This window comes from Salmo trutta, chromosome 33 (genome assembly GCF_901001165.1).
Source record: "Salmo trutta chromosome 33, fSalTru1.1, whole genome shotgun sequence".
In the NCBI taxonomy this organism is placed as follows: Eukaryota; Metazoa; Chordata; class Actinopteri; order Salmoniformes; family Salmonidae; genus Salmo; species Salmo trutta.
The window spans coordinates 12,563,533-12,585,839 of NC_042989.1; the positions used below are offsets into that span (position 1 = coordinate 12,563,533).

The window sequence follows — 22,307 nt, forward strand, 5'->3', positions numbered from 1 at the left end:
TAAACTAGTGGGCTAGTTGTGAAGTGCATTAGCAGAAAACTTTGTCTTTTATGTAGAACAAAATGCAATTTACCACTTGGCTGTCTATTATATCACCCTGTCACAGGCCTTCCCCGTCAACACCACCTCATAAGATTGCCTGCTGCAGTTGTTCGAGAGATGTCCAGTTTGCAGCCGAACATGCAGCATAGAGAAGTCCAGAAAGGAGGCCTTCATCAGCCACATGTTGGCAAGTATCTGGCCAGCAACCTTCACCTGTCAGCAGCAAAAGCTTTCACAGGCTCATCATTTGTACAAATATAGAAGGTAACTCACTTTATTACTTTGATACATTTGAAAACCCAATTGTGAAACATAATTTATGTAAACTGACATTATTTGTTGACACATACAGTTGAAGTCGGAAGTTTACATACACCTCAGCCAAATACATTTAAACTCAGTTTTTCATAATTCCTGACATTTAATCCTAGTAAAAATTCCCTGTTTTAGGTCAGTTAGGGTCACCACTTTATTTAAGAATGTGAAATGTAAGAATAATAGTTGAGAGAATGATTTATTTCAGCTTTTATTTCTTTCATCACATTCCCAGTGGGTCAGAAGTTTACATACACTCAATTAGTATTTGGTAGCATTGCCTTTAAATTGTTTAACTTGGGTCAAATGTTTCGGGTAGCCTTCCACAAGCTTCCCACCATAAGTTGGGTGAATTTTGGCCCATTCCTCCTGACAGAGCTGGTGTAACTGAGTCAGGTTTGTAGGCCTCCTTCCTCACACACGCTTTTTCAGTTCTGCACACAAATTTTCTATAGGATTGAGGTCAGGGCTTTGTGATGGCCACTCCAATACCTTAACTTTGTTGTCCTTAAGCCATTTTGCCACAACTTTGGAAGTATGCTTAGGGTAATTGTCCATTTGGAAGACCCATTTGCGACCAAGCTTTACCTTCCTGACTGATGTCTTGAGATGTTGCTTCAATATATCCACATCATTTTCACTACTCATGATGCCATCTATTTTGTGAAGTTCACCAGTCCCTCCTGCAGCAAAGCATCAACACAACATGATGCTGCCACCCCCGTGCTTCGCGGTTGGGATGGTGTTCTTCGGCTTGCAAGCCTCCCCCTTTTTCCTCCAAACATAAAGATGGTCATTATGGTCAAACAGTTCTATTTTTGTTTCATCAGACCAGAGGACATTTCTCTAAAAAGTACGATCTTTGTCCCCATGTTCAGTTGCAAACCGAAGTCTGGCTTTTTTTATGGCGGTTTTGGAGCAATGGCTTCTTCATTGCTGAGCGGCCTTTCAGGTTATGTCGATATAGGACTCGTTTTACTGTGGATATAGATACTTTTGTGCCTGTTGTACCATCTTCACAAGGTCATTTGCTGTTGTTCTGGGATTGATTTGAACTTTTCACACCAAAGTACGTTCATCTCTAGGAGACAGAACGCGTCTCCTTCCTGAGCGGTATGAAGGCTTCGTGGTCCCATGGTATTTACACTCGCGTACTATTGTTTGTACAGATGAACGTTTGGAAATTGCTCCCATGGATGAACCAGACTTGTGGAGGTCTACAATTTTTTTTCTGAGGTCATGGCTGATTTCTTTTGATTTTCCCATGCTGTCAAGCAAAGAGGCACTGAGTTTGAAGGTAGACTGTCACAGGTGTCGTAATGTAGAGACCAAGGCGCAGCGGGTTGCGTGCTCATAATTATTATAGCAAACACGGAAAAAACAATAAACAAAGAACGACAGCTAACAGATTTGCAGGCTATGACTACAAGCAGTGCAAATACAACTACCCACAAAATAACCAAACCAAACACACACCTCTATATAGGACTCTCAATCAGAGGCAACTAGAAACACCTGCCTCCAATTGAGAGTCCAACACCCAATCCTAAACATAGAAAACTAAACTAGACAGACCATAGAAATGAATACACAACACAAACCCTCTGCCACGCCCTGACCAAAACTAATACAATTACTCCCTCTGCTGGTCAGGATGCGACAGTACCCCCCCCCCCCCCCCTAAAGGTGCAGACCCTGAATGCACCTCAAAAGAAAAACACAGAAAACCCCAAAACAAACAGAAAAATCCCCCTAAACTACAGGGAGGGAAGGGAGGGTGGCTGCCGTCAACGACGGCACTGTGCTACACCCCCCTCCCCAACCCACCTATATTGGAGGCTCAGGTGCGGGACGTGGACCCCGCTCCACCCTCGGCGTCGCCCACTTAGGTGGCGCCCCTGGCCGCTCCGGAGGACTAGTGGGCGCCCCTGACTGCGCCCGACTGGCGGGCGACCCTGGCTGTGCCCGGCTGGCGGGCGACCCTGGCTGCGCTCGCCTGGCTGCTGACCCTGGCGGCTCCGGCCTGGCTGGCGGGTCCAGAGTGGCTGGCGGCTCCAGACTGGCTGGCGGCTTCAGACTGGCTGGCGGCTCCAGACTGGCTGGCGGCTCCAGACTGGCTGGCGGCTCTGGCGGCTCCAGACTGGCGAGGCTGGGCTGACGCACTAGAAGCCTGATGCGTGGGGCTGGTACTGGACGTGCCAGCCTGGAGACACGCACCTCAAGGCTAGTGCGTGTAGCGGGAAACACTGGACCGTAGAGGCGCACTGGCGGTCTCGAGCGCAGGGCTGGCATCACCCCTACTGGCTGGATGCCCACTTTCCCCTGGCACATGCGGGGCGCTGGTACTGCGCGTCCCGGCCTGAAAATACCAGGCTTCACCACAGCACCCACCCCAAAGCACGGGACCTGTTCAGTATGTCTCTGCCCAAAAAGGGTATGGGGAGCTGGCCTGGGGCTCCATTCTCGCCCCGCCAAACTGCCCTTGTGCCCCCCCCAAAAAAATTCTTGGGGCTGCCTCTCGGGCTCCCTTACCAGCCGTGTTCCCCGGTCCTCGCCAGATTTCCTCCGCTGCTTGGTCCTGTTGTGGTGGGTAGTTCTGTCACAGGTGTCATATTGTAGAGACCAAGGCGCAGCGGGTTGCGTGCTCATAATTATATTTATTATAGCGAACACGGAAAAAACAATAAACAAAGAACGACAGCTAACAGATTTGCAGGCTATGACTACAAGCAGTGCAAATACAACTACCCACAAAATAACCAAACCAAACACACACCTCTATATAGGACTCTCAATCAGAGGCAACTAGAAACACCTGCCTCCCATTGAGAGTCCAACACCCAATCCTAAACATAGAAAACTAAACTAGACAGACCATAGAAATGCATACACAACACAAACCCTCTGCCACGCCCTGACCAAAACTAATACAATTACTCCCTCTGCTGGTCAGGACGTGACATAGACCTTGAAATACATCCACCGGTACACCTCCAATTGACTCAAATGATGTCAATTAGCCTATCAGAAGCTTCTAAAGCCATGACATAATTTGTTGTTTAAAGCTGTTTATAGGCACCGTCAACCTAGTGTATGTAAACTTCTGACCCACTGGAATTGTGATACAGTGAATTATAAGTGAAATAATCTGTCTGTAAACAATTGTTGGAAAAATTACTTGTGTCAGGCACAAAGTAGATGTCCTAACCGACTTGCCAAAACTAAACTTTGTTAACAAGAAATTTGTGGAGTGGTGGAAAAAGCGAGTTTTAATTACTCCAACCAAAGTGTATGTAAACTTCCAACTTCAACTGTACACTACCGTTCAAAAGTTTGGGGTCACATAGAAATGTCCTTGTTTTTGAAAGAAAAAATATTTTTTTGTCCATTAAAATAACATCAAATTGATAAAAAATACTGTGTAGACAGTTAATGTTGTAAATGACTATTGTAACTGGAAATGGCAGATGTTTTTTTAATGGAAAATCTACATAGGCGTACACAGGCCCATTATCAGCAACCATCACTCCTGTGTTCCAATGGCACATTGTGTTAGCTAATCCAAGTTTATAATTTTAAAAGGCTAATTGATCATTAGAAAACCCTTTTGCAATTATGTTAGCACAGCTAAAAACAGTTGTCCTGATTGAAGAAGCAATAAAACTGGCCTTCTTTAGACTAGTTGAGTACAACGCTGTGTACTACTCCCTTCACAGAACAGCGCAAACTGGCTCTAACCAGAATATAAAGAGGAGTGGGAGGCCCCAGTGCACAACTGAGCAAGAGGAAACAGATGCGTCACAAGTCCTCAACAGGCAGCTTCATTAAATAGGACCCGCAAAACACCAGTCTCAACGTCAACAGTGAAGAGGCGACTCCGGGATGCTGCCTTCCAGGCAGAGTTCCTCTGTCCAGTGTCTGTGTTCTTTTTCCCATCTTAATCTTTTCTTTTTATTGGCCAGTCTGAGATTTGTCTTTTTTTTTTTCAACTCTGCCTAGAAGGCCAGCATCCCGGAGTCGCCTCCTCACTGTTGACGTTGGGACTGGTGAACAAGGGTGGGCAAGGTTCTGACAAGCTTCTGGGTTTTGTTGGTGGTGGCAAGGACACACCCAAGAAACACTCACATCAAACCACTCCCCCAAATCAACTCACGTTTGGCTTCTGTCATGGCCGCCAGCATTTCTTGAGGAGCGAGCCAAAAACGGCCAAATCAGCGGGTGCAGTTCCCCTTTAATGAGGAAGAGAGAGACTCCCTGTGGCTTTACTCTGTAATCATCTGATTATTAGAAAATGATCTGAGCAATTTGTTCAGAAATTAGAGCAGTATTAAACGGTACCACCTTAAATTCTACACTAATGAGTTTCTGCTGTTCTCCACGGAGGTCTGGTTTGCTAATCACTGCAGCACTCTGTTGATGGCAGCCAGAGACGTGTACTGGCAGCATTATGTTGATGGCAGAGAGACACATGCTGTCCTGCAGTGCAGCCTAATGTTCTTCCTGTCAGGAGAACTGCTGACCTCAGCGCAGACAGAGACAACTGCCCTCAACCCATGAAATGATTACATTGTTGAAATAACCAACATTCCCACTCCTCCACCCACTCTGTGATTGTGCTTAGTGTTAATTACTGTGTTATTTAGGAATTGAGTGATATAAATATATGTTTTGTATTGTATTAAACCATACCATTGACCTTTGCCCTTTGTGGTCCCCTAGGTGGAGTTCTTTGAGCCCTTCTGGGACAGTGGGGAGCCCTGTGTCGGGGAGAGGGGGGTCAAGGTGTGGAGAGCCTAGATGATGCAGCAGGAGAGAGGAGGCTGGCTCCAACCCAGTGAACAAGGTCAGTCACATTATAGCTAGCCTATATACTAAAACATGTGGTAACACGTTACATGAAGTTGGCTCTCAAAACGACTTCTAACTTCCTTCATACTGGACACAGAGACATACAAATGGTATCCACAAGTGTCCCTTTAACCTTCCTGTGTTGTATCACTAATTGCACTAGTAACATCATAGTATAAGGACATTTTGGCGATATAAGTCATAGTGTTGTAATGTTAAAGGAATACTTCAGGATTTTGGCAATGAGGCCCTTTATCAATTTCCCCAGAGTCAGATGAACTCGTGGATACCATTTTTATGTCTGCATGGGATTTGAAGGAAGTTGCTAACTAGCCTTAGTGCAATTGCTAACTAGCGTTAGCACAATGCCTGGAAGTCTATGGGTATCTGCTAATGCTAGTTAGCCTTGGCTCACAAAGCGACTTCTAACTTCCTTCATACTGGACACAGAGACATACAAATGGTATCCCTTTAACCTTTAGAACCTCTGTGTGACGGATGATGAAGATGATAAAGATCAGGAGGAATCAGAGGTGAAGGATAAGACCTGGCTCAAGTGGAGGATCTGGTTGGACGTGGAGACGTCACATGAGGCTATCTATTGGCTGCCGTGGAGGGCAGACCAATCGGTGGAGGACTGTGAGGACCCGGACTGACAGGTATTGGCTGTAATCACTGGTGATAGTGGTGCCAAACCTGGGATATATCTACCATTAAAAATGGGTCCTAGTGTTGCTATTTACAGTGCATTCGGAAAGTATTCAGACCCCTTGACCCTTTTCACATTTTGTTATGTTACATCCTTATTCTAAAATGTATTAAATAGTTTTTTCCCCTCATCAATCTACACACAATACCCCATAATGACAAAGCAAAAATAGGTTTTTAGAAATGTTTACAAATGTATAAAAATAAATAAAACTGAAATATCATATTTACATAAGTATTCAGACCCTTTACTCACTATTTTCTTGAAGCACCTTTGGCAGCGATTACAGCCTCGATTTGGGGAGTTCCTCCCATTCTTTTCTGCAGATCCTCTCAAGCTCTGTCAGGTTGGATGGGGAGTGTCGCTGCACCGCTTTTTTCAGGTCTGTCCAGAGATGTTCGATCGGGTTCAAGTTCGGGCTCTGGCTGGGCCACTCAAGGACATTCAGAGACCCGAAGCCACTCCTGTGTTGTCTTGGCTGTGTGCTTAGTGTCGTTGTCCTGTTGGAAGGTGAACCTTCAACCCCCGTCTGAAGTCCTGAGCAGGTTTTAATCAAGGATCTCTGTACTTTTCTCCGTTCATCTTTCCCTCGATCTTGACTAGTCTCCCAGTCCCTGCCGCTGAAATACATCCCCACAGCATGATGCTGCCACCACCATGCTTCACCGTAGCGATGGTGCCAGGTTTCCTTCAGACGTGACGCTTGGTATTCAGGCGAAAGGGTTTAATCTTGGTTTCATCAGACCAGAGAATCTTGTTTGTCATGGTCTGAGAGTCCTTTGGGTGCCTCTTGGCAAACTCCAAGCAGGCTGTAATGTGCATTTTACTAAGGAGTGGCTTCCGTCTGGCCACTCTACCATAAAGGCCTGATTGGTGGAGTGCTGCAGAGATGGTTGTCCTTCTGGAAGGTTCTGCCATCTCCACAGAGGAACTCTGGAGCTCTGTCAGAGTGACCATTGGGTTCTTGGTTACCTCCCTGACCAAGGACCTTCTCCCCCGATTGCTCAGTTTGGCCGGGTGGCCAGCTCTAGGAAGAGTCTTGGTGGTTTCAAACTTCTTTCATTTAAGAATGATGGAGGCCACTGTGTTCTTGGGGACCTTCAATGCTACAGAAATGTTTTTCTTTGACCTCATGGCTTGGATTTTGCTCTGACATGCACTGTCAACTGTGGGACTTTATATAGACAGGTGTGTGCCTTTCCAAATCATGTCCAATAAATGTAATTTACCACAGGTGAACTCCAATCAAGTTGTAGAAGGATGATCAATGGGAACAGGATGCACCTGAGTCTCATAGCAAAGAGTCTGAATACTTATGTAAATTATTTCAGTTTTTTATTTTTAATACATTTGCAAAAATTTCTAAAAACCTGTTTTGGCTTTGTCATTAGGGGTTATTGTGTGTAGATTGATGAGGAAAACATTTATTAAATCCTGCTGACACTTCCTGTTATAGCCTACAGTTCCTGGAGCCAGCTGCTGGATGACCTGGCTCTGCTGGGAGACGTTCATAATCCTGACTCACCTCTGACGACCTTCCCGTCAGCCCCGTGGGTCACATGACTTCGCTGCAGGGTACCAGGAGGGGGGCTTGGCTGTGCAAGCAGGGGGAGGAGTTTCTGTTCTCTACTCAGGAGAGAGCCGTCTTCTCACTGCACTGGATCCAGTATGAGAAGCTCAAGGTAACGCCAGGTTACCCTAGCTACAAGCTTTAGAGTCTGGCAAGCATATGCTCAGCCAAGGGCAATTCCTTTTGGTTTGAAAGGCTTTTTCTAATTGTGAAGGAATTAACAGTAATTGTAAATGTACATGTCTTCAGTCCTTTTTAATGCCGAACTATGCGTCCTTCCCCCTCACATTCTCCACTGAGATTCTCCCACTAATGCTCATGTCTCTCTGTGTCCCTTCTCCTTCGCTCTGTATGTAACATGAAGGTGCTGAGGTACATGCGTGGAAGAAACAAGAAGCGTGTGAAAGCCCAGGGGAAGAGAAGCAAGCGCCTGGCCGAGCCTGTTGCGGGAGTACGCCCACCTGGAGTGGCTGTTAGGGAATCTGGACGAGGCCCATAAGGTGTTCGACACGGGTCTGGGCGTGGCAGGGGGGCTGGCAGACCCTGCCCTGTGTGACCTCTGCCTGCTCTACGCCCAGCTGGAGGTGGAGGAGGCCTGGAGAGGGGGTACGGGCGGAGCAGTGGCAGGGAAGACTCACTAGGTTAAGTAGGCTCTAGTTTTGTCTAATCTTGATTATTGTCCAGTCGTGTTGTCCAGTGCTGCAAGGAAAGACCTAGTTAAACTGCAGCTGGCCCAGAACAGAGCACCACGTTTTGCTCTTAATTGTAATCAGAGGGCTGATATAATAATGCATGGAACTTAATAATGCATGGAACTTCCTTCCACCTCATATTGCTCAAATAAACAGCAAATTTGGTTTCAAAAAACAGATAAAGCAACACATCGTGGCACAACTCCTCTCCTCTATTTGACCTAGATAGTTGGTCTGTATGAATTGATATGTAGGCTACGTGTGTCTTTACATTTTTTTTATGTAGTTCTGTCCTTGAGCTGTTCTTGTCTATTGATGTTCTGTATTATGTCATTCTGTATTATGTTTCATGTTTTGTGTGGACCCCAGCAAGAGTAGCTGCTGCTTTTTCAACAGCTAATGGGGATCCTAATAAAATACCAAATACCACTACCGCAATGTCTTCACCAGCGGTCTACATCCTCACCAAGCTAGCAGAGAGTAGTTCGTATGCCCCCTTCACTGGACAGGTGGCTCCAGTGGCCGTTCTGAAGCCCAGGAAGGCATATCAGCAGGCGGTGGTGAGCATCCTGCCGGGCAGGTCAAAGGTCTAGTGGGGTGTTATGCCCTGTTCCATTACCTGACTGTGGGGGGTTGATGATGCAGTCTACAGCCTGGCCAGGGAGAGGCTGGAGCAGCCCAAGGGTCAGCTAGCAGCGAGGCTAACAGTGACACACAGACACAGAGCTCTGCTGCCTCAGAGTGTGAGGCCCTGGCTGTCCAGCAGGCGGCACTGCTGTGCTACCACAGCAGCACCAGCGTGTACCCAGTCAGCCATCTCAGACTGACGCTGACCTCGGCGCTAGCCTGCTCTGCCTCGAGTGCCCCCCTGTGGCAGCTCTATGTGCAGATGGAGAACCGCTACCACAGTGACGGCAGGGCACGCCGCCTCTTCCACAGCGTGACCAAGGCTAGTGACAGTGTCGTGCCACGCCTGTTCGCCATCAGTGCAGAGGAAGCAGCTGGTGGACTCTACAGACGTGGGAACACTGAGGATGGAAGACTTTAATCAGTATCAATTTAATCAAATAATGTTGATAACAGAACACACACACAGAGATAGTACTAGTCTGCAGTAGCTCACATTTAGATTGAAGTTCATTTGGTTAGCTAAGTGGATGTTTTTTTACGAGTTGTTATTGCTTTCTTGGCAGGTCTGGTTGCTATGGCGACACTTTCTCCACCCTTCCAGAGAACGGCCTAAGCAACCGTATTCGCTCACTGTTTGAGAACACCATAGCAACAGAGCACGGGGTCCACTGTCCGTTGCTGTGGCGGATGTACATGAACTTCCTGGTACGACACCTCTGGTACGACACCTCTTTAAAACATACCCCTAAATCATCCATACCCCTAAATCAGAACCTCAGACAGAGTTCCCATGGAGGAGGTGGACATACTGCTGGAGGACTGAGGCTCTAAAACTCTTCCCACAGTGCAACAGGGGCCTGGCTTCCTCAGACACTACTGTGGACACCCAGACGTCGTGCACTGACCAATAGAACAGTGTCCTCCAGAAAAAATAGCATTTTACTTTTCAAACAGTGTGAATAAATTATTTTACATACACTGTATTATGTGTTAATTAAAAAATGTCCATATTTTGATGTATTTAGTATCTATTTTTATGTCAAGGACTTGAGTTTAAACTGATAAAAAAATATATTACTCTTGATAATTTAAAATTAATGTTTTGTTTTTCAACACTGGTCTGCCAACCTTTATTTAAAAATAAGCTCTAAGCCTTTCACGCATTGTGAATCCTGAGGGATGCTTGTGTGCATTTCCTGCGGGATAACGACATCACAGCTTAATGGTGTGGAACAGCACACCAGAGTGTACACTTTAGAGTCAGGAGGGAAGGAGAGAGGAAACACAGACATGAGGGTAGAGAAGCTTTATATAGTCTCATTACTGCTTATCCTTCAGAGTAGTAGAGCATCCACTCTGGCTGTCTCAGGTGAGTCTGACACTTCTGATGACCTTTAACCTATTATAATGTGCCTCTGAGTTTACTGGATTGGCCTCTGCCTTTACATGCTACTAACTATATGCTACATTTCTACTTGATACCAACTACTCAGGCTGTGCTATGGTGATGTAGAATTTCATTAGTGAAATATATGGTAGCTTGGATATCATGTCGCCTTGCTGATCCTATGTAGTTATTTCGCATAGCTGTATTTAAGTTTTTTCCTGAAATCAGATCAACAGAACTTTTATCTTATATATTTTAAAATAACTTCCATTCATGATGTTCTTTATTCTGATCACAGATAAAGAATGTAATGATGATGCATTTCCTGTCCGGGAAGACTGTGAAGTTGACACAGTGTGTGGAGAAGCTGTATGTCATCACAACCAGTATGTCACCTGCCATGTCAACCGCTGTGGCACCTGTGAACCTGTGTTCCGAGGCTATGACAACATCACTGTCAACTGCACCCGGTGTAAGACCATCTTCTGTAGTATTGGCTTATATCTCTTACCTGCAGTGGGATTTGCCTTGTATATCAGTATGATTTTAGACATTTAGGCTTGGACATAAATTAAGTGGTTCAATTGCTTCCTTTGTATAAATCCACACACATTACTCTGTAGGCTATGTCTTTCTGATATCTGAGTAAGTTTGGAATGATACATGAAATTGGAAATATCTCATGTTATTCAACTCTTCATCAGTGACTCCCAAGTGTCGTCTAATACACCTGGAGATGTTGAGCAAGCACAGGACAGGAACCATGTTAACTGGGGGGAGTTTAGGGACAGAGTACCATCCAAACTGTGATGGCGCTGGTATGTTCAGACCTAAACAATGCAGAGAGGAGGACACCAAACTATGCTGGTGTGTTAACAAGGCTGGAGTCCCAGTCTCTGACCAGACACATGACCCCCTCAAATGTGACAGGCTGGTCACAGTCCAGTGAGTGAAATCATGAAGTAAACTATATATTTATTATTAATTATATATTGTTTCTAAAATACATAAGTGATCAATTATGTTCTCTCTTTCATTTGTAGTGTCATTGATATTCAATTCACATTTAAAGTGGAGTTCACACCTGTTGCAAAAACCATGGATGAGATACGACGGTATGTGTTCTTCCTCTAGTAACCCATTGATATGCAGTTTTTATTAAATACATTTTTTATTGAGAAGTTATGTTGTCACGACACCATTGTTGTTTCAGGCAGTTGGTATTAAAGCTGGACAGGGAATATACGCTGGATAAAATACAGATCTTAGACATAACTGTGAGTAAGCAGGCATGTTTCCTCATTGATTATCGTTTGAGATTGTGAGTGAGCTCTGTCTTTATGAATGTGTCATCTGTGCTGGTCGGCCACCTCCTCAGGTGCGGGAGCTGTATCAAGTAGTGTCCATCCGCCTGACTGACAACAGGACAGACAAAGAGCCAGTGGACATAGCAACTGTGGCCTACTACATTGAGAGAGATGTAAGACATTTTATAAGAGCTGTATCTGCTTTCAGACATTTCAAAAAGGCTGTTTGCTTGTAAAGTCATTGAATATCTCTAACAGTCAGTGGAAGCTCCATATTTTAAGAAATAATACTTTTTTGTATAAAGGTCTGTTCAATCTGGCATGCCTGGTGCTAATATTTTGCTTTAACTATGAAGTGAAATGTAACTGTTTTGCCATCCCCTCTAGTTGAAAAGCAACAAGTTTGGGTTTGAGGTGGACGGCCGGAGACTAGAGGTGGCGAGGGACTCCGTCAAGGTCCTATTCTTTCACTATGACCACCCACACATGGACATGACCATCAATCCAGGCTTTGCTGCCCTCATCCTCATCATTGCTCTGGCCATTATCATTGGTGTTTCTGTGTCTGTGAGTAAGAGCAAAACTAATTGTACACTAGATTCAGCACAATACCGCTGCCATCCTCACATCACAACTTCTCTCTTTCTCTTTGTCCATCACTGTTGTCAGGTGGTGGTACGAAGGAAAGCTCTGCTGGAGAGGAGATTCCAGTTTGAAGTCATTGAGGTATAGTCTGATACAGCAAATTGCTGCATTCATCTGAACTCTTAATGTATTGTCCTGTGTTTTACTCTCCCTTTTTAAATGCCGGTTCAGGGGCAGGACAACCACCTGGAACAGCAAGAAGCTACCATGACCTACTTTGTTATGTGACATACTTTATCTTTGTTGGTTATAGTAGATTTGTTTGTTTTTTAGTTGTCATTCAGTTCATTTATATGCAAAGTTGTTGTCCAATTATCTCTGTCCCTGACAAACAGTCAACTGCACATTATGGAAATATTGTAATTGGTTGATTTCTTAACATGGATTCTAACTTGTTGCTTTAATGAAATATTAAACAAGAATTGACCATGGTTGAAAAAAAATATCAATATGTACTTTATTTGAAATAAAAATCTGAATTGTTTCAAATTGTTTTACTATTATTGTACTTCAAGAGGTGATACTTAGAAGGTTATGGTAACAGACCATAATACAAGATTGGTATTCAATTCTGCAGCTATTAAAGAACAAACAGCTGGCTACATCTAGTCCAAACTATACAATGAACATGTATGAAAGGTTTTACTAGGCAATAACAGTTTCGAAGCAGTAAGTGAAAGAACAGGACATTTCTGAAGTGCGTTCCGCCCCTGTTGTTAGAGGTATAGTCCCTCTGGTGTCCCTTCCTGTTTCTTATACAACACGTTCTCCTTCGACTTCTTAAAGTCCTCGTTCGTCACCTTCATCCTGCGCTCTCTCAGAGCCATCAGCCCTGCCTCTGTACAAATGGCCTGAAATTAGAGAAATAAGTTAAACACTTCAGTGAAAATTCTTTGAGGTGCCGCAGGATGGCAGCAAAACCAGAAGGTAAAAGTTAAATAGAAGGGCATACAGTCTTTCTTTTGAGTAGTCTAATTACTATCTCCCAGCTTGTTGCTGCAACGTCAGTACTGCACCTTGATGTCAGCTCCGGAGAGGTCATCCTTGGCCAGGATCAGTTCGTCCAGGGTCACATCATCTGCCACAGTCATCCTGCTGGTGTGGATCTGGAAGATCCTTCGCTTGGTCTTCTCATCCGGCAGGGGGAACTCTATTTTACGGTCAATACGGCCTGAGGAGTGGGGGACAAAAATATATACCAAATCAGAGGACATGCTCCTTGGGGCAATCACATAAGATACGTGATCTTCCTGTCTGGGTTGGGTTCGTGCAGTGGGGGAGATCTTCATGGGCTATACTCGGCCTTCTCAGGGTAGTAAGTTGGTGGTTTGAAGATATCCCTCTGGTGGTGGGGGGCTGTGCTTTGGCAAAGTGGGTGGGGTTATATCCTGCCTGTTTGGCTCTGTCTGGGGGTATCGTCGGACAGTGTCTCCCGACCCCTCCTGTCTCAGCCTCCAGTATTTATGCTGCAATAGTTTGTGTCGGGGTGCTAGGATCAGTAGGTTATTTCTCCTGTCTTATCCTGTGTGAATTTAAGTAAGCTCCCCCTAACTCTATTCTCTCGGAGGACCTGAGCCCTAGGACCATGCCTCGGGACTACCTGGCCTGATGACTCCTTGCTGTCCCCAGTCCACCCGCTGCTGCTCCAGTTTCAACTGTTCTGCCTGCGGCTATGGAACCCTGACCTGTTCACCGGACGTGCTACCTTGTCCCGGACCTGATGTTTTCGACTCTCTCTCTCCCCCGCACCTGCTGCCTCTAACTGAATGATCAGCTATGAAAAGCCAACTGACATTTACTCCTGAGGTGCTGACTTGTTGCACCCTCTACAACCACTGTTATTATTCAACCCTGCTGGTCATCTATGAACGTTTGAACATCTTGGCCATGTACTGTTATAATCTCCACCCGGCACAGCCAGAAGAGGACTGGCCACCCCTCAGAGCCTGGTTCCTCTCTAGGTTTCTTCCTAGGTTCCGGCCTTTCTAGGGAGTTTTTCCTAGCTACCGTGCTTCTAGAACTGCATTGCTTGCTGTTTGGGGTTTTAGGCTGGGTTTCTGTATAGCACTTTGTGACATCAGCTGATGTAAAAAGGGCTTTACAGATACATTTTATTTGATACTGCATCTCCAATCATTACTTGCTCAATTAATTTAGGTTGGCATAGCCTGCATTGTAATTTCAATTGAAGATTCATAGTCGTATATTAATGTTATCGTGTACCTGGTCTGATGAGTGCAGGGTCCAGGGTCTCTATCCTGTTGGTGGCCATAATGACCTTGACATCACCTCTGGAATCAAAGCCATCCAGCTGGTTAAGCAGCTCCAGCAAAGTCCTCTGGATCTCCCGCTCCCCTCCTGAGTTAGAGTCATACCTGCAGAGGACACAGTACTCAGCCCACACCCTCAACCACTGAGACACACCATAATATTGTAGAGATTACATCCTATACATGGAGGTTCATTGAAGTATACAAAACATAGTACTGTAATCCAGTGGCGGTCGGTGCCATTTAAGATGAGGGAGGACAATTATTTTGTTGTTGAGCATGGCCTTATTTCCATTACTGCATATTGGATGATTGTCATTCATATTCCATCCACCCAGTTCAATGTAACAGTGATAGGTTTAGGCTACTACATGATACTCTAATTTCCCCTGTACCCATCATGAGGTTGCTACAACCTAGCCTATGAATGAACGTTTACAACGTAGGTGCACACAGGTCGAGAGAAATTTGAGTAATCAAGGTGACAGGCAGTGACACGTTCAATACCGCCTTGCACACTCTTGCCTGCATCTACATACAAACAGAATGTACATTTTAGTCATTTAGCAGACACTAGATAAGAGCGACTTAGTGAGTGCTAGTGGTGTAACGGGCCGTAGTTGATCCGTGATCCATACGGATCACCCCCCCACGGTTCGGCACGCATTTGAACCGCAGATCAATTACAAAGTTTAATCATCATAGTGTGAAACAGTTTTTCTGCCGCTGTTACTTTATAAAGTAATAATTCCCTAAATCTCAATGCAGAGTTGCAGTGAAAAGATAAAGACAGATGCGTGCTGTTTTATACTCTGAAGCCTGAAGGTTGATTTGATTATTTTTGGCATGTTGAATCCCAACGAATCAATCCTGGATACTCGCGTTGTAAAAAGCAAAGAAGAAAAATTTGCAGTGACAGCCATGGCTAGCGGAGGAGCTGAAGAACTGGAAAAGCCTCCCGCTTCATTTAAGTCTCATGTATGGGAGCATTTTGGTTCCCTGTCAAGAAGGGTGGTGGACAACACCATTACGATGTGTAGGCATTGTGCCGTATGATTATGGAAATACATGGAGCATGGTCACACATTTAAAGCGTCATCACCCTGGTGTGTCAGTGACAGGAACAAACTCAGCCAAGAGACAACTTCTCACTGCGGCATTTAAGCAGCCCTTTGCTGCAGAATCAGACCGGGCTAAAGCCATCACCAAATCTATTGGGATGTTTATCACTGCAGACATGAGGCCATACTCTGTTGTGGAAAACAAAGGGTTGAAAAATATGGTGAAAGTGCTTGAGCCACGCTACGAAATCCATTCTCGCACCCACTTCAGTATGAAGATCGTGCCAGATCTTTATGAACAGGAAAAGATCAAAATTGTCGACGAATTATCCAAGGCATCCTCTGTTGCCCTCACCACAGACTGGTGGACCTCCAGGGGAGTGGGAGATGCCAAGTCCGGTGCTACAGACACGCCCCCTCTATGAGAGTCACACAGGCACAAATCTGGCGCAGGTACTGCTAGAAGCAGTAGCAGAGTGGAAGCTAGAGGCACCCAATAGCAATATCCCAACCACCACAGATAATGCCAAGAACCAAGTAAATGCAGTGATAGAGGCTGGACTGGGGCCACAGATAGCTTGCTTTGCACATGATCAATTTAGCATCCCAAAGGGGAATCTCAGTGAACCAGATGGACCGCCTCCTTGGGAGGATCAGGAAGGTGGCTTCCTTTTTCCACCGAAGCACAACAGCCGCTCATGTGCTTAAGACCAAGCAAGAAATGCTACAGCTACCGACCCACAAGCTCATACACCATGTCACAACAAGATAGCTCTCCAACATGTCAGAAATGGAGTTCCATCTTGAGCAGCAGGCAGCTGTATACACTGCACTGACAGACAAGACCCTAAAAAAAAAAGACATCGTCACCTTGTCTGATGATGATGTGAAAGTGGCAGAGGAGGTCCTCCAGGTGCTCAAACGCCTCAAAATAGTTATAACTCTATTGAGCACTGAAACTGCACCATCTGTGTCCATGATCCTACCTCTGAAAACAAGGATTCTACAATCCATGGCCCCAAGTGAGGAAGACAGCACCATCACTAGAGATGTGAAGGCTGCCATTAGAGAGGACCTGAACCCCAGATACCCCCCTAATGTACAGGACTACCTTCCTAGATCTACTGCACTGGATCCAAGGTTCAAGTCCCTGTCTCACCTAGACCCTGCACTTCGCCGGAGGACATACAGTGATCTCACCACTGAGATTGTGGCCACTGAAGAGGTAAAACAATAAAATAAGTGTGAATTACCTAAATAATAAATATACTGCAGTCTAATGTTAGTCTATGCTATTGCTATTAGAATCATCCATTATTGATTTGGAATAATAATGGCTTTTATTAAATGTTATTGCCACAATTATAGTTCTATGAAAATAATGAGTTAGTTTAATAGATCAAGTCATTTCTTTCTGCAGGGTCAAGCCACAGAGCCGACAGGAGCAGACTCAGAGGCATCTCCTCCACAAAATCATTTGGCCATGAAGGAGCTTTTCAGGGAGACCTTTGTGAGCAAGGACACAGGCAAGACGTTTTCCAACACCATCAAAGAGGAGGTGGCATCCCAGTGGATGGTGATCCACTGGCATGGTGGAAAAGCAATGAGTGCAAATACCCTCACACTGCCATGATGGCAAGATGCTACCTGGCTGTGCCTGGCACTTCAGTTCCTAGCGAGAGGTTGTTCTCCAAGGCAAGGGACATAGTGACTGCAAAGAGGTCTCTCCTCTCCCCAGACAATGTAGACATCCTCATCTTTTTGAAAAACTATTTGAAGTTATAAGCTCAGGTCTGCTTTGCTTTGATGACGTGGACACAGGCTATTTTTTCATTCACTATTGTTCAAAGGAAGAAAGTAACACGCCTCATATTGCACTTTAATTTAACAATTGAGTATGGAATATATTTTAAGATTTTATTTAAACATTGAAAAGTTCCTTGCTTTAAGTGTTCTTTAAGTAATAAATGGAAAGCAAAGTTATATTTGTCTCCCCTTTTTTTTTTTTCTGATCCGAAAAATGTTCCCAAGAGAGAGAAGTTACTAAGAGATAGGTCCCTTTACATCGCCAGAAGCTGCCAGGAAATAAGGGCGCACTATTTTGAATTTGAAGACGGGCTGTACTACCTGACCACAGAGAACGGGGTGGTGTACCAAACCTTCAGGAAGCGTGTCTCGGTGTGGTAGCGCAGGATGGCAGTGGGGTGGCTGGACGTTGGTGGCGAGCGTACACGAGAACAACATCTATGGGAAGTGTACGCTGGGTGACCGTTGGACAAGCCAGCAGGGCAGCAACCCCTTTCGGCCAGAAGGGGATGGCAACTGGGTCAACATGAACACTTTTGGAAAAGCTGAAGGCGCCACTGCTGACGATTACAAGAATCCTGGCTACTATGACATCAAGGCATAAGACATGTCGGTGTGGCACATTCCCAACAATAAACCGATGAAAGACTGGAACCCCACCGCCATTCTGGGCTACCCACCGAGACACGCTTCCTGAGCCAATACGGGGGAAACCTGTATGAACTCTTCCACAGGTACCCAGTGAAGTACATCGCTGGTGCACCTTTGATCAACAATGGACCCTCGATTCCCATAGTTTATGACCATGGGGACAAACAGACCACCAAAGCGTTTTACGGCCCTTACGCTCAAAGGGAGTTTGAACCAAGCTTCATCAGTTTCAGAGCAATTAATTGGGAATGGGCAGCCATGGCTATTTGCTGTGGGACCAAACCCAAAGGCGGACAGGTTGATGCATACTGTATTTCCCTGAGGTGGCCCCAAAACAGTGTGGGGGACTTCACCTCCTTTGCCTGGAATGGCTATGGGAACCACAAAGGCTGGAGTGTATCAAAAGACATGCTTGAGGCAGCTGTGTTACTCTTCTACCGCTGACGGCCAGGCCATTTTACTTTTCTACAGTAATTTTGTCAATTATATTACTGTAAACTAAAGCAGTACTATAAAACAGTGGGCTCCAACTTTGTCTAGCATGAGAGCTACTTTAACATTTTATTTATTTTACTTGTCACTACAAAAAAAAAAATTCTAGCTTTCAAATAGGCACATTCTTATCCTCCCCCCTTCAACTGTCAATGTTTTCTGTCAATGTACCTGGTAAAATAATGGTTAATAAACAACTAAGGGGGTCCTATAAAACCTGCTTATTTCCCCAAATTGTGTTCTCATTCATTTCCTAGTTTTAGAAAAAAATTACAATTGTTCATAGAGAAACAACAAAATGGGATGTTCTGAATCCACGTTAACGCTTAAATCATAGAAAGTTTTCCAGACTTTTTTTAAAATACACATTTAGATTTGAGTGTCATTCCCCTTTAATCGCGCATCTATCGCGCCAGAAATGTCCCGTCTAATGTGCCAGTTTAGCAATGGTTCTGTACTGTTGCTGCTAATTTCATGGCAAAGTTTACAAATAACAAATAATAGATATTCAGTACCATCACGTGAAGACGTGTGCCTTATATAATCTTTAAGTTGCTGATATTGTGATTTGTTCTAGGCCAGCCCAAGATAATGTAAAACACTTAATAACAACTGTTGTATTTAGGGGGAGGGCAGTAGGAAAGTGGGTTTGTGTGTGCTTGTTTGTACTTTTTCCCCCAGTGTGCAATAATGTAACAATAAAGTAGTCTATAGATTTGTGAACATGAGCCTACTGTATTTTTTCATTATAATTATGATGAACTCCTCATCAACATAAGACACATACTCCTGCACACAACCTCAATGACCACGGTCTGAAAACCCCTCTAGCCTTGCCTTTTAGTCCCGATGGCGTCGATCTCATCGATGAAGACGATGGAGGGTGCGTGTTCCTCGGCCACCCTGAACAGCTCTCGGACCAGCTTAGGCCCGTCCCCCAGGTACTTCTGGATCAGCTCAGAGCCCACCACACGCAGGAAAGTTGCGGACGTCTGGTTAGCCACCGCCTTGGCCAGTAGGGTCTTCCCTAACACATCATAAGAACAGTGTCAAACTATGCCACTTTTAGAGGCGGTTTCTAGATGTAGTTTTGGACTACAAAGCAAATTCAATGGAGAATCTCCCTTTTAAATGCTTTTTAGTCCAGGATTAGGCCTAAAGGTGCAATCAGCAGTTGAAACTATAACAAAGTGTTTCAGTAAAAAGCTGAAGGATGGGGCTGGAGAAATGTAACCACTCTTAAATTCGTAGACAGAGCTATGGACTGACCATCCATGATATCAAAATTATAGTTTTAACCATGTTGAGGCTATACAGTGTTTGTTTACATTTACTTTGTTTACAAACATTGGAGTAGAACAAGCTCATATTTTGGGTTCTGATGGGATATGACAGTTGAACTAAGTCCATGAGACATTTGTAAGTTATATTCTTGAAGAATCAATGGGAAAATATCTTTAATAATAACTCTGAAATTAAATGTAGCAACTGCAGTTTGCCTTTTTAATCTGTGCACAGGAAAACACCCCTTTAAGTATTACCAGAGAAAAGACATATCCAAATGCTGTTCTATCTTAAAGTTTTGTCCGCAATTGTTTTAGTTGTTTTACCGGTCCCTGGTGCGCCATACAGAATGACTCCTTTAGGAGGTTTGATGCCCATCTCTTCATAGTACTCCGGATGGGTCAGAGGGAGCTCCACAGACTCCTGAGAGGAACACAGGGAACCACAAGTACAGTTGTCAGTCAGGAAAAATGGTTACCATGTGTTTGATATCGTTCCATATAAGCCATTACAATGACTCTGTACTCCAATTTAAAGTGCCACTAGCCTCCACGGACCCAGATGTAACCATTTACATTAAGAATACAGAATAGTTGGTTTGGAAAAATCTTGGGAGTCTTATGCATTGAAACGCTATGACTGAGTAGAGCATTAACATGAACTGTTGTTCTGTGCTCTACCTTAATTTCCTGGATCTGGTTATCCAGTCCACCAATGTCAGCGTACGTCTCCTGTGGGGCCTTCTCAACCTTCATCACTGTCACCAGAGGATCAGTGTCATCCATTAGGACCCCAATGACGGCATGGACCTGTGAACACACGTCACTCAATGGCAGTGTACAGTAAATATCAGCTTTTCAATGAATGCTTTGCCAGAGTCAGGGCAACAGCCAAACACAGCTTAATGGCAGACTCCGTCAGTAATGGCAGACTCAGTCAGTACCTTGTGGTTGAGAAGGACGGAACAGCCCGGCTCCAGCAGGTCCTTGTCTACAAAGGAGAGGATGCTGACATAGTGCTCAGAGCCCACAGACGTAGAAACGATAGCGTGGTTGTCATCGATGATCTCTTCCAGGTTCCCCACTGACATGGGGGTTCCTCTCAGATCATCTACCTTAGACCTCTCCTCCTGCAGGACAACAGAGGATGGATGAATTCATTCATATTTAGTTAAAAAGGTGCAGTGTGAAGGCTTATAGTGTTTTGTTTTATAGGGATGCAAAGAGATCGACTGATCCATATTTTACTGATAGGACCATATGAACAGTATGTAGCCTGTGTTTTATATGCTGCCTGCACATTAAGTGCCCTTCGGGAACAATAAAGATCAAGTCTTTTTAATAGATTTTCTAGTACACTACCTCTTGTTTCTCCTCAAGGGGCTTCATCTGTTCCTGGTTCCTGATAAATTCCTCCTCCATCAGCAGGTAGTCTTTGATCCGCTCCTGCTTCAGCAGCTTCAGCCTGCAGTGTGTATGGGGAGTTACTGAGAGAGAGAGAGAGAGCGATCATTCAGTTGTATGGAACAGGTAAAATTGTCTGGAAAAACAGCAGTTGTAAAATTGTAAACAGCAGTCTGTTGCGGTTTAGAATTCAACATCAGTAAGTAGAAATGATCTCTGCCATGACAATGAAAAGTATAAAGTTAAATGTAGCCCAACTAACTTAGAGGTAGCTTGCTGGCAGCATCAGGTCCCTTGCTCTTCTTCTTTCTCTTCCCAACCCTGGTGGGGATTGGTGGTTCATATTTCTTTTTCTTATCCTGAACAGTCCAGCAAAAGTTACAGAACAGTGTGACCAGTTATCAGACAAAGAGTCGATGTGTAGCAAACTGGTTAGATGAATATTCAAGTTTTCACAAGGTTAGCTTAAGTGTTATTAGCAACATTAGATAGCTAACGTTACTAGATTTTGAGACAGAGTAACGTTAACTAGCTACTAGTATGGATTACTTACCTTGTCGTCTTTTTTTCCTCCCCCGGGTCCATGTCCTCCACTCTGACTTTGACCCTGTCAAATAAATCACATATCGGACACACAGTGAAGATACACTCAAAAGCACTTAGCTAGTAACAGTGAGTTAGCTGTATTTCAAAACTATAACAAGTTGCTAGCCACAATCTACCTAGCTAGCTAACATGTTTCCTCCTGCAAATGGCAGATTGGAATTATGCAGCAAACACGTTCAACAAAATGACAGTTTAGAATGTGATCATAAATTAAGTTAAAAAGTGATGAAATCCTTTAAAATACTAGAAATATTGATTTGGAGAAACTGCTGGCTCACCATAGCTTGCTATCCGGTCTGTCAGCGTCGCTTACGTAATACGTCAGAGTATGGCAAGCGAAGCATTTCAAAATGAAGAAAAATCGACCATATGAAAACTGATGGAAAATGATGGCTGTTTTGTGAGAACCAAATCAATGGCGAAGACGCTGTCGCCAGGACATACAGAGTTATCAATAAATTGATATTCATGGTGATTCATTTACATTTTAAACCAATTCCCAACACATCCAACCCGGCCTTTAAACATTTAAATACATTCAATCGGCACATGAAGCCTATCATGCTCTGCAAATGGGTCCTGGCTAGAA

General features: G+C 44.5%; 2 protein-coding genes and 1 pseudogene across 3 annotated transcripts in view; 2 read left to right on the forward strand and 1 right to left on the reverse strand.

Annotated features, from left to right (window-relative positions):
• LOC115172409 (epithelial cell adhesion molecule) overlaps positions 1-12,634 on the forward strand; it is a 25,237-nt gene extending 12,603 nt beyond the window's left edge. Inside the window, exons 7-21 of one of the 2 annotated variants that reach the window (XM_029729828.1) lie at positions 107-306; positions 5,077-5,200; positions 5,688-5,864; positions 7,371-7,596; positions 7,849-8,125; positions 9,370-9,511; positions 9,652-10,175; positions 10,492-10,665; positions 10,898-11,138; positions 11,237-11,308; positions 11,407-11,470; positions 11,572-11,673; positions 11,888-12,067; positions 12,170-12,226; positions 12,317-12,634. In XM_029729828.1, coding sequence (XP_029585688.1) covers positions 9,986-10,175; positions 10,492-10,665; positions 10,898-11,138; positions 11,237-11,308; positions 11,407-11,470; positions 11,572-11,673; positions 11,888-12,067; positions 12,170-12,226; positions 12,317-12,373 — 1,137 coding nt within the window. In that variant the 5' untranslated portion in view covers positions 107-306; positions 5,077-5,200; positions 5,688-5,864; ... (2 more) ...; positions 9,370-9,511; positions 9,652-9,985 and the 3' untranslated portion in view covers positions 12,374-12,634. Of the gene's footprint in view, positions 1-106; positions 307-5,076; positions 5,201-5,687; positions 5,865-7,370; positions 7,597-7,848; positions 8,126-9,369; positions 9,512-9,651; positions 10,176-10,491; positions 10,666-10,897; positions 11,139-11,236; positions 11,309-11,406; positions 11,471-11,571; positions 11,674-11,887; positions 12,068-12,169; positions 12,227-12,316 lie in introns of those variants that run through there. The other variant, XM_029729829.1, reaches the window with a different exon arrangement.
• LOC115172407 (26S proteasome regulatory subunit 4) lies at positions 12,589-22,085 on the reverse strand. Its single transcript, XM_029729827.1, has 11 exons — positions 21,997-22,085; positions 21,666-21,719; positions 21,375-21,471; positions 21,071-21,195; positions 20,653-20,838; positions 20,390-20,518; positions 20,036-20,132; positions 19,263-19,452; positions 14,369-14,520; positions 13,162-13,316; positions 12,589-12,996 (listed from the first exon to the last, which is right to left on the reverse strand). The coding sequence occupies exons 1-11, from the start codon at positions 21,997-21,999 to the stop codon at positions 12,862-12,864; spliced, it is 1,323 nt and encodes a 440-aa protein (XP_029585687.1). The 5' UTR covers positions 22,000-22,085; the 3' UTR covers positions 12,589-12,861.
• LOC115172053 (intelectin-like) lies at positions 16,258-18,513 on the forward strand (annotated as a pseudogene).
• Positions 22,086-22,307: the final 222 nt, after the last annotated feature.